The 12,219-nt window shown below is 43.4% G+C and overlaps 1 protein-coding gene across 3 annotated transcripts in view; it reads right to left on the minus strand.

The window, feature by feature from the left end:
• Positions 1 to 450: 450 nt before the first annotated feature.
• Positions 451 to 12,219, minus strand: part of Pum3 (pumilio RNA binding family member 3) — a 32,885-nt gene continuing 21,116 nt past the window's right edge. For all 3 annotated transcript variants that reach the window (XM_036208539.1, XM_036208556.1, XM_036208547.1), the window contains exons 14-18: positions 9,720 to 9,862; positions 8,888 to 9,110; positions 6,442 to 6,529; positions 4,586 to 4,676; positions 451 to 712 (exon numbers count right to left, since the gene is read on the minus strand). In XM_036208539.1, coding sequence (XP_036064432.1) covers positions 580 to 712; positions 4,586 to 4,676; positions 6,442 to 6,529; positions 8,888 to 9,110; positions 9,720 to 9,862 — 678 coding nt within the window. In that variant the 3' untranslated portion in view covers positions 451 to 579. The remainder of the gene's footprint in view (positions 713 to 4,585; positions 4,677 to 6,441; positions 6,530 to 8,887; positions 9,111 to 9,719; positions 9,863 to 12,219) is intronic.

Genomic DNA, 12,219 nt, shown 5'->3' on the forward strand with positions numbered 1-12,219 from the left:
AACTTCAGCCCTTTTTACTCACCCTAAGGGCTGTGATTATTTTAGGGGCTGTCCCAAGGGAGCATGCCCCATCACAAGGTATATTTACTCTGAAGGCCCAAAGCCAGAGATAAAGCTTTCCTAGCAGCCTTAACCTTAGCAATGGCCCACGATCTCCTAATTCCTCTAGCACAGCTGTCCCCACCACAGGCTGCCACCCAGGGCGGGTCACTTCGCTGCTCCCACCACACATTCCACGTGAATTTCCCGCGCCCTTCCTCTGTCATAACGGTCTGTGAAAGCCCACCTTTTCCAGGAAGTCTCCTCAGACTGCAGCTGTCTCCTGCCCTCAATCAAGCCATTCAACCGCACACACCCAGGCCCACCACACCAGTCGGACGCCACACTGCCACACCATGACCTGTGGAGTACTCGGCCTGACAGATGAGATGGTTGGCATTAAACAGAAAGTCTCTTTTAGAAACAATTTTATATAAATAGGTTCTTGAACAAAGGCTCCATGTATAGAGTGTCCGGTTATGAGTACGGTGGATCTTCATCTCCACGGGAAGCAGGTTCCAGCTTGCTCATCCTGCATGCCTACGCAGTCAGCTTTTCCAGTAGAGTTTCGACTCCTTTGCTGGTGCTTTTGGTTTTTTCCAGTGTCGGAATCAGGCTTTTCAATCCAGCTTTGACTTTGTTTACAACTTCCTGGTCACAGCTCTGGAGAAGGCTAAAGAAAAGAAAAGGTTGACAAAATTAAAAGTCATAAAAGCCTTGAATCTGCTACACCACCCACATGGTCAGTGTAACTAAGTTGCTGTTCAGTCATCTCCTGTAGCTATGTATAGTATCTTACATAGGTTTTTTGTTTTTTGTTTTAAACTCATCAGATGAGGGCCAGTGAGATGACTCAGCAGGTAAAGGCACCTGCCTTCTTACCAAGCCCGATGAGCTCCATGTCTGGAACCCATATGGCAGAACTGACTCTCACAACTTCTTCCCTGACCAGTACACGTGTGCTGTGGCATGTATGTATGCACAGATACCCACACCCACCAAATAAATGTAGTTTAAAAATTAAAATTCACCAAATGAATTCCTACATTCTGAAACTATGGAAATGCTTTATATCTTGTGGGTGGAGTCACTAAGACAAGACTCCATTGACTTTGATTATCTTATGACTTAATTGCATCCTGCCTTAAAAACTGTTGGGCAGGTGTGGTGGTTGGAATGAGAATGGCCCACATAGGCTCATATATGTGAATGGTTGGTTCCAGTTGGTGGAACTGTTTGGGAAGGATCAGGAGGTGTGGCTGCTGGGGTTTCAAAAGCCCATACCAGACCCAGACTTGCTCAACCTCTCTGCCTCCTGCTTATGGGTCAGATGCTCTTAGCCACTGCTCCAGTGCCATGTCTGCCTGTCTACTGCCATGATGGTCATAGACTTACCTTCTGAAACTGTAAGTAAGCCCCCACAAAAAAATTTGCTTTTATTAGCTGCTTTGGTCATGGATGTCTCTTCACAGTAACAGAAGAGTAGAGAGTGGGTGCTTTACTCACGTAATGACAGCATAGCACTGCATGCCTAGAGATGGCATGGAGCATTGTCTCCACAGGTGAGCTCACCCCAGTGAACAGGTGTGGCAAGCAAAGCATAGGAGGAAAGCCAAATGTTAGTGACCTTGTCACTGAACTCTACACCTACAACACACTGTGCTATGGAAGTGGTAGGGCGTAATCTAATAGAGCTTTATTTAGATTTAGCAAGAAACCTGCCTTCTGTCAGTAACCATACAACCCAGAGCACATTGACTGCCTAAGACCTGGTTTCCTGATCTGGAGAACGGGATTAACAAGAGAATTCACCTTTCTCCTCCAGGTTGTTTGCTTTTGGTGGAGAACTGAACCCAGGATCTCACACATGCTGGGTACAGACTGTACCATTAACTATGTGCATTTCAAGGCTGCACTCTGGTGCCAAGCATAGCCACACTCATGCTAAGCCCAAGCTCAACACCAAGCCATACTCACGATAAGCCCGTGCTCAATACTGAGCAAGGCTCCCAGTTCCCAGAGGGCTATTTTTTTCAAGCTAGAGCTCAATACTTAGTAAACAATAAATGTGAACCATTAAACAAGGCTGGGTTACAGGTACCAGACCGCAGGCCACTAAGCCCAATTTTCCTTTCCCTCTCAAGTTCTTTAGGACCACAAGTAAATGGCAACCTCTGAAACACATTCTAGGAGATCACTTGGCATTTTCAAAAGTCCCCAGTCCCAGTAACTTCCATCACATCAACAAAGAGGAAGGTGGGTTAACAGCACCAGGCAGCATCCTATAGCTCATAGGAGATGACAACAGGTGCTAGCGAAGTGCCCTGAAGTGGATTTGTCACTTGTCTACAGTAACACCTTGGCTAAACAGCCACACGGTACATAATATTAGTACAAGTTAGCAGCTATCAAGTGTGTGCTAAACACAGGCATAGTGAAAGGAATTCTACATGCCCTGAGTTCTTGACAACTTTAAGATTATTATTAACTTTTTGTTTTACAACCAAGAAAAACCAGGAAAGCTCAATGATTTTTCCAAGTCACACAGTTAGGCAGGGCTTGAAACCCAGGCAGACTATCTGGGGCCTATGTTCTTAGGTGCCAGAGAACTCTACAGAGGTATTTCTCAGCCAGCATCCAGAGCTTTTTCCTCTTTCCACCCAAAATGCTCTTTCAGTAACTTAATAATGACTGTGGCTAAGAGACAGCAAACACAGCATTAAATATTCCCAAAAGAAAACACATATTTTAACTAAAATGTAAAAAGGCAGGGCTTTTGGCAAACAAATGCTATTCTAGTATCCAGCAAATAAGACGACTGTATTTAAAGCCACATCACATTCAACTTCTGTTTAGAACCTCAGACACTGATGTGTCTCCATACAGTTCCAGGCAGAGCTCCATAAGAAACACTGAATCATTCTTCTGTCTGAGATCTACCCATGGGAGTGCTGAGTGATGAGCAAACTTTACACATTAATTTCATGGCATCACTGAAATTTCCAGTTAACTGAGCAGAATGAAAGCATGTCAGTAGGTGTTAACATTCCAAATGCCTGGTAAAGAAATGCAGGACAAAAAAGTTCCTGTTGCAGCGAACGGGTTCTGACTCTTTAACATCCACTGGGATATGAACTCATTTCTCTAAGAAACAGAGAGCCAGATCTGCACGTGATACCCATACATTCAAAGACACTGACTATGTAAAAACGAACTCTTGTGCATGAAGACCAGACTGTATATTGGAAGTTTTAATCTACTGTTTACAAGCCATACAGCTACACTGTACAGTAAGCTCCACAAACAAGGTGGAAGCTTCAGACTGGAGTATCTGGTTAGCTTTTGTCAACCTGACACCAAGTAGAGGCCCCAGGAAGAGGAGACCTCATTGAGGAACTGCCTCCATCAGACTGGCCATGGGGGCACTTAACTGTTAACTGATGGAGGCACACTGTGCCAAGCACTAGCCCTAGGTAGGTGGGCTTGGGCTGGGCAAGAAAGGGAGCTGAAGGTGAAACGGAGCAGACTAGTAAGCAGCGTTTGTCCACGGTCTCTGCTCCAGGTCCTCTTGGGTTTTACCCTGACTTTCCTCAGTGATGGACTGTGATCGGGAGTTGGAGGATGAAATAAGCCCTTTCTTCCCGAAGCTGATTTGCCAGTGTTTTATAACTGAGACGCAAACTAGGATGCAACAGAGCAGGAGAGAAACAGTAACTGATTCAAAAGCATACAGATGCTATAAAATGACCTGTACATTATAAACTCAACATAACCTAGTCCAGAGAGCAGTCTATAAGCAAGGACTCCACTTACACATCAACTTCTCTCAATTAACAAATCCTTTATCAATTCCAGAATCACTAAAGACAATGAAAATAAACTCTAAAGTTAGGCTTGACTTAAAGAGCTTTGTGACAGTTTCCAGAGGCATACAACTTACTCATTAAGACAAAATGTAATTATGTTTTGGTCAAAACTACAAATGTAATGAAACTAAGTACACTGTACATGTCAAAATTCTGTAACCTTTGACACCCCAAAGATGACATTTTAATCTGAGGACTGAAGAGCTCCATTTGCTTTTAAAGAATTTTTTAAAATAAATTTTTATTTTATGTGCATGGTGTTTTGCCTGCACATATGTCTGTGTGAGGGTGTCAGATCCTCTGGAACTGGAGATATAAACAGGTTGGAGCTGCCATGTGGGTACTGGGAATTGAACCTGGTCCTCTGGAAGAGCAGCCAGTGTCCTTAACCACTGAACCATCTCTATAGCTCCCTTTAAAGAAAAATTTAAGTCACATCTGTTTATTGTTTGTGTGTGAGTGCACAGCTCCTTGCCACAGCATGTATGTATACATCAGAGGGAGTTATTGGAGATGCAAGTAGTTGAACTTGGTGGCAAATGCGTTTGTCTCACCAGCCCCTACATGTACTTGTTAATATTTGCCTGGACCATGGGTGATGGAGTAATCCCACACTGCTGGGAATAAATTCTAGAAAAAGAAATAAAGGTAAAGAAGTGTTCCATGATGTATCCACCAACCTGGAAAGAATAATGGCACCCCGATTTATGCTGGCCCAGGTCTTGAGGTTCTTCATGCCAACATGCTCTATAAGGGTTTTTGCAAAACAACCTGTAAAGTAGACCAGAATTTAGTGAACATCAATACAAACTCCCATCCCTCATCTCAATACCCTTAAGTTTGCAAATGTTTCAACAGAAAAGTTAAAAATAATCCTCACCTATAAACACTAAAATTCTAGTACAGATTTAGTACTATGTTAATACTGCCAATTTTTTAAACTCTAATGCAAATTCCAAACTATTTTTGGCAGTAATTACCCAAGAAAAACAAATTATTTTAAAAAGCTCATTTGGTCACATCTACATTTCTTTGTAATACTTAATGATTTAACCTTGATCTACTCAGCAAATAAATGTTTGACAGCACTATTTCACATGCAGCCCAAATCAATTCTCCCTGTATAAAAAAGTTTAACTGGAAGGGACCAATAACGTGGTTAGTGGCTAAAGGATGACCATTTGGGTTAGTCATGGCAATTTCTACAATGCTTTCATAACCATATATAAAAAATAATTATGCCTATTGTTCCGGCTCTGAAGGCTGAGGCAAGGGGACTGCCATGAGTTTCAGGCTAGCCAAGACTCCCCAACCCTAAACACTGTTCATCTTAACTCTGTTTCCAAGGTCTTGGCATCTTATTCACTGTGTCCTCTATGTGCAACTCATTCTACAGTGTGTGCATTTCTAGATGCTGTCAGCCCCCCATTAAGGGCGGAGTCTAAGTCTTCTGCTGACTCTGGGTGGTCTCACTGCCCAGACCAAGAGCACATGGTAGAAGTGACACAGGATGACTTCTGAGGATTAATGATGAGGCAGAAGCGAACTCATGCTTTGTTTCCTTGGGATGCTCAATCTACAAACCAACCACTGGGGCCAGGGAAATGAATCAGTGGGTACAGGACCTGAGCTCAAGTTCCTAGGACCTATGTAATGCTCAGATTATAATTATACACTCACTCCTATAATTCCAATGGTAGAAACAGGAGAACTAGAAGCACAAGGGCCAGCTAGCCTCATCTGACCTCCACACATGTGCCATGACACACATATGTCTATATTCACACACACATACATGCCACAAACAAAAAATAAAAATAAAAAACGAATCAACCACCATGTGTGCAAGGCCAAGCGTCTAAGAAGAGGAAGAGGCTGCTGGTTCCAAGGTAAAACTGGTGGCAGCCTGGTGAGTGAGCTACCGTAACACTCTACTCCACTAGACCCCAAATGACTGCTCAGAGAACCACTCAGCCTGAGGTTTGTCACACAACAATACATAACCAAACAGACAGACACACCCATTTGTGCTTGCAAATGACACCCACCCACCCAAGGCCAACAGCCTTGTTTTAGGGCTCCTGGCATTTTTATTTTGAAAACTCATTAGGAAATTTTTTTGGACATTAACAGTTTATCTAACTTATCTAAACTATACACCGACTTTTTCAATAATGGAAGGGTTGCTATTATTCCTGGACTATTAAAGCATCTTATCTAAAAACGGCAGGAAAACCAGTCCCGAGTCCTTATTTTAAAGTTTAGAGTGAGAGGTGACAGTACCGCCCTGAACTAATGGCCCTGCAGGCTGTCTCAAGAAACAAATCCCTGACCTGTAACCCTTTTCAGCCACTGTACCAGCTCAAACTGCATCGTAGGCAAGCAGTCTACCAGTGAGCTGCAGCCTGGCCCTTGAAATTTAATCATTACCTATGAACAGGCATGAATTCTACGCATCTGGTAAATCCCACCTGGACCTAAACGACCAGTATAAAGTCCACAAATGCAGAAATTCCATGTAAGACACACAGCCTACCTTCTCTTCCATTTTCTTTCATCTTTTTATCTTGTTCTATTAACCATTTGAGAACCAGATGTCCTGCAGGATGCTCGGCAACATGAAGCTACAAAAGGACCCAACCGTGTTATTTCAAAAGCTCCAGCCCACGGGCCTATCTCTAGCCCATGTATAGACAGATGCAGTTAAGTTTCACAGTTTTAAGAAATCTTTATCCAGAATACCCATCACATTCCCAGGGTGCAACAAGCATAGCTCTGTGGGAGATCACAGCCCCCACAAGGTAGTTCAGGGATTGGTGAGTTTCTGTTTGAACAGTACCACACAATGTTCTAAAAATCAGGTGAAGCTGCCAACTCTTCCCCTGGTAATACATTGATCTGATATACAAATAAACCCCTTGGGAGAACACTACATGGTGTTTAAGTATCATTCACTACCATGACCTAAACAGCAGGCCACGAAAACATTCTGCAGCTTACTTGCTGGCCTTACCAACTGTTCCACAGTAGCAACAGTCTCCCCTCATTTAGTATGAGAAATAATAAGCACTATTTCCACTGAAAGCACTATTTCACCATACATTCATTTGGTCTGCTCCACGAAGCCAGGAGCCTGAGCTTCAGATCACAACCCACTTGTCTCTTCCAATCCATGTGTCAGGAGCATGCCAGGCACTCAATACCATGCATCCTTTTTATTCAGAATCAAATGCATATGGGTATTAAACATTGCTGAGTGTCAGACTTGACCCATGGCTAGAAGGAATTAGAAATGGAAAGAATAACTGTGCTGTAGAGAAGATGCTAGACTGATTAGTCAACATGTAGCCCCTAAGATGTTTCCTCTAAAGGCTGTGTTCTTAGGGGCCACATCCTCAATGGCTGTAAGCAGACCTAGCCATCCAGTCACTCTGCCAGAGATTGATCTGGAAGCAGATGTTACTCAAACCACTTCTAGCTAATGACATGGCAGGAAAGCCTGCCTGGAGACCATCTTCCAGCCAAGAAAAGGCCTCCCACTCTTGCTTTCCTTCCTGCCTGAGACCCTCTCTGAGGAGATGCTGAGGCTGGGGAAGCTGGCTATGACAAGAACACAACACATGGAAAGATGCTGAGCAGAAGAGCTCAGCAGGGGAGGCAGACCCTGCCCCAGTGCAGCAGCACCTCTGCTGTGATAATTTAGTGCTGCTACCACAAGGCATCCAGTATTTGCAGCCTAAATGGCCCGTTCAGTAGAACTATACAGATTACTAATTTAAAGTTCCTGGAACTGGACTAAAATGCAGATGTTAGCATTCAGCTTTATGCATAAAGGTATGCATAAAAGTGGCATGCATGTGCCTCTCCAATGGATTCCAAACTCTAAGGGCAAGGAGTATCTTTTAAGCATTCCTGACAGATTCATTGCTTTTCTGATTAATGAATGAAAGGCTTAGAATTTGAACAGCTTATTTTATATCCTTGAGCAATGAATGCCAGGGATCATAACAAAAGGCTACTCTATTTAGCACATAAAGGCTTTTGTGAGACTAAGTGACAGTGGAGGTCAAAGCTTCCAAAAATGGTAGTTCCCTACAACCAGCTAGTTCTGAGCTCTGTGAGCTTACAAGCCGGCACAGGACAAAGGCCCTGTGTGATGTGGCCTCTGCCTTTCTCCTGTTTGCTTGCTATTTCCAACTGGGAGTCTTGGGCTCAGTAGCTCTCCTTTCCTTGGGCTGCAGTACAACCTCCCCTTTCTACCATGCTTGGCCCCGCTGCTAACCCTTCAGGGTTCAGCTTGGCTCGTCTGTTTCCAGGAAAGCTACCTGGGGACAAACTGGGTCTTACACAACCCCACAGAACCCACAGTTGTCCTTCATAGTTTCCGTTTTGATATTAACTTATGTAATTATTCTACTTAACCAGTGTGTCTTCCGAATGGCAAGCTTTTTGAGCGCGACTTAGCACTTAATGTAATCAGTGGCCTTAAGATGCAATGTAGAATCACACCATGCCCAAGTCAATACAAGCAACAGTGATCAGAAAAAGTATATTGAGAGTCTCATCTAGCTTAAGCAGACCCTGAATTTCATATGTAGCAGAGGGTAAAGGTCTATAGCTATGCACCTGGCTAAGGAAGTCTTTTTTAATGAGTCAAAACCAGGGAAGACTTCACAGAGAACTGTGGGCCCAATGAGTTAGCCTCTGCACCGATGGAGCAGAGGGCAGTGGAGAAAAGGATAGCATTTCCCACTGGAGGAAGTGGCTGTCACAGCAAGCATGGACTATTCTGGAAAGGTAGTAAAGGGCCAGCCACAGATATCTAAGAGCCACAGCATGTGACGCCAGGCAGTACTCCCACTATGGCGCTCTGATCGTTTTCAAATGTGCTACTGGATTACTGTTAACTCTGCAGTCTCCATGACAGGGGCTTTTGCAGCCCCGTGGCTCTCCTGCCAGTGCTCTAATCAACGGTACATCACCTCTCCGTCCTTGCCACCAGGATGCAGTTCTGCTGCTGCCAAACTGGCGATGGCATCCATGGCAGGCTGAACATCTCCAGTAGCAGATCCCAGGATGTCAGATACCAACACACATGCAGACTTGTCCAGCACCACCTCTCGAGCATGTCCTTGCAGGTGGTTTAGCAAAGCTGGAGAGATGGATTCCAAGAGCTCACGCCGGCGGATGGCGGTGTCTTTCTTACTGTCGGAATATGTTGAATGAGGTGGGAAGATAAATAGCAGATCTTGTTATCACAAACTTCTAGGAGCTTATCACAACATGGGGCACTCTCTATTGTAACTGTCTAACCTTCTGCTGAGGATGTAGGCAATTACAATACAAGCTGGGCTTCATCTTTCCATTCTCAAGATCTTAACACTACCTGGTGAGGAACAAGACTTCAATAAAGGAAGCTGCTTTCTACACTACAGACAAACAAGTAACCCTCCCATATCCAGGCAATCTTAAACCAAATAATGACAAATCAGCACCAAGACAGGATGTGTTCAGAGTACTTCACAGACTCTGTTCTTGGGACATTAAAATATTTGACACCAAGAGCTTTGAAAGTAAAGCATACCAAAAATCAAACTACACACTTGAAGGCCTACTGTGTGCCAAGTAGATGCTCAGAGGCGCTTCATTCAACCTGGTACTGCCATTTCCTTTCAAGGATAGTCTTGAGACTATCAAAACCTCAAGCTTAACAATGGAATTTACCAATGAGGATTTCTTAGATCACGTGCTCCTCACGAAGAATCAAGCATCCTGGAGAGGCCCAAAGGCACCAAGCCATCAGCTAGTAGTTACCTGTGTGCATTGCCATCACCCTTCTGCAGAAGCTCGATGATTTCTCGTACCGTATGAGCAGGATCTCTGGGACTCAGCAAGTACAATAGGACTTTCCTCCCATATTTGTCATTTACTATGCTGGGTAAGGAACTGATGATTTCCTATGTAGTTAAAAAACAAAAACAAAACCCTTGCAGTGTTATTTACATTCTCAAAGTACAGTTGGAATTTGATGGGAATGAGGAACACACCCTTGGCTATTTCCCTCAGTGTACTAAATATGAAGTTAATTCTGACATGTCTTATCAAAACACAAAGAATTATATTCAGAACAGTTAATTATCTACTATGGCCATCATTGTTGAACAATCTGTTTGTATTAACTGATCAAACCCAAGGACTTTTAAAAAGTCAGAGCTATCTCCATTCATTATGAGGAATATTATGGCATGCTATTACTAAGGACAGCACCTGCTGTGGTCTGAATAGACAAGAGTCAATTTGCAGGAACACTTAATGTAGCATGAGCCTTGAGGAAGCACATGCCTCAGAACCTCCCTGCTGAGGCACAGGAGAGGAAGCTGCCCTGTAAACCACAAAGTTAACACATGCTTAGCTAGGCTGCTGATTCATAGCAAATGAAGGCTGTTTACTACAGTGAGAAACATGTGAGGTTACCTGGAGCCACAGAGAGAACTCATTCACTAGCTAAGTTTACAGGTCAGGACCAGAAGCAGGGATCTAACTAGTCCTGATCCCGACTCCAATCTGTCATATCCCTCCACTAAAAGGAAGAAATCCTCTTATGATGACATATACTCAGAATTGTTATTTTTTTTAAACAACCAAAAAAAAACTTATTGTGTGTACAGGTGTTTTGTCTATAAGCATGTCTGTGCACAACATGCATGCAGTACCTTCAGAGAATTCTGAGCTGCTATTTGGGTTCTGGGTATTGAACCTGGGTCTTCTGGGAAAGCAGAAAGTACTCTTAACCATGAAGTAAAGCCACTGCTCCAGCCCCAGTCTGCCCTTAAAAAACAAACCAATGCTGGGCAGTGGTGGCACACTCCTTTAATCCCAGCACTCAGGAGGCAGAGCCAGGTGGATCTCTGTGAGTTTGAGGCCAGCCTGGGCTACCAAGTGAGTTCCAGGAAAGGCGCAAAGCTACACAGAGAAACCCTGTCTCGAACCCCCCCCCAAAAAAAACAACAAAAACAAAAACAAAAAACAACAAAACAAAAAACAACACACACACACAAAAAACCAAAACCAAAAAAAAAAAAAAAACCCACCAAAAAGACAAAAAACACCAATTTATTACTAAATTAGTGATTTTAGTAGTACAAAGGACTATCATCAACCATAGGCTCAAAATAGAGCAAAACTCAGCATCTCATGTTTGTTTGATGATAAAATCCCAGGCTCCCCTCAGCTTCTGCACCAATCTATGTTCTTCTGATGCCTAATAACAGTAATGACACTGGCTAAATACTGAAATGGAACCAGACACTGCAGAGTGCTGAATGATCCTTCTCCCAAGTAGGTTCCAGAACTGCAGCTGGATCCTCATCCAGCTCTCTGAATTACCTCTGAAGAAGTCAAAGGTCACAACATGATTTCCACACAAAACACGAAGGCTTTCAGAAATAGGTCTAACCATCTAAAAATGAACCTACAATTTCAATCACACCAGGAAAAAATATACAGAAATCGCTACAAGGTGTGTTCTTTTCATTATCTCAAAGTAGCATTATTATTCATGTTTTTGATAATGAGATGTTTAATGCATCAAACACAGGGAACCTTTAGTATGCCCTCAGTGCACTTGAACTGACATCTTTTTCATAGCATAATGAGGAAAGGCAGGAGCCACCAAATCTGTGGACTCCACTAATACCCCCCACAAGGACTACTTTCATGGAGCAGCCAGTATGCACAACATCTATGCATAGAAACATTCAGTTCATTTGCTCTGACCAAGTAGGGGGAGCCCTTGCCCAGGCCCCCAGCATTCTTAAGAGGGCTAGTCATTCAAAACAAAGGTGCACACAGGCAATGGAGTTTGGGGTACACATTATCCAAAAGGACAGAACTAAACCAAGCAACAGAAACTTGAGACTTGAGCGTGTAGTAAGAACACTGCTATAATAGGTCATATGTGGGAATGAAAAACGAATAGAAACTACTTTAGCCACAGGGAGCTAAAGTCTAGCAGAATAGGCAAGAGAATGAATAGAAAGTTAAGAATAAATAGGAGAGACCTAAATGACGAACAGCAACGGAAGAGCTGAGGGAGGTCAGATGACCAGGAAGCCTGAGCACTTCAAAGATAAGGCTTTATCCCCAAGTGCACCTTCTGGCTGCACTAGGGCATGATGTCGCCTCTCCATTCTCGACCCCCTCCTTTATTGAGTAGCTTGTCCGTTCACTCACGTGAGCATCCAATCAATGGGCTTTGTAAGTCCTGCCAGACCACAGTTAATGGCTAAAAATGAATGAAAATTAACCTAAGGAA

Source organism: Onychomys torridus, chromosome 1 (genome assembly GCF_903995425.1).
Source record: "Onychomys torridus chromosome 1, mOncTor1.1, whole genome shotgun sequence".
Lineage (NCBI taxonomy): Eukaryota > Metazoa > Chordata > Mammalia > Rodentia > Cricetidae > Onychomys > Onychomys torridus.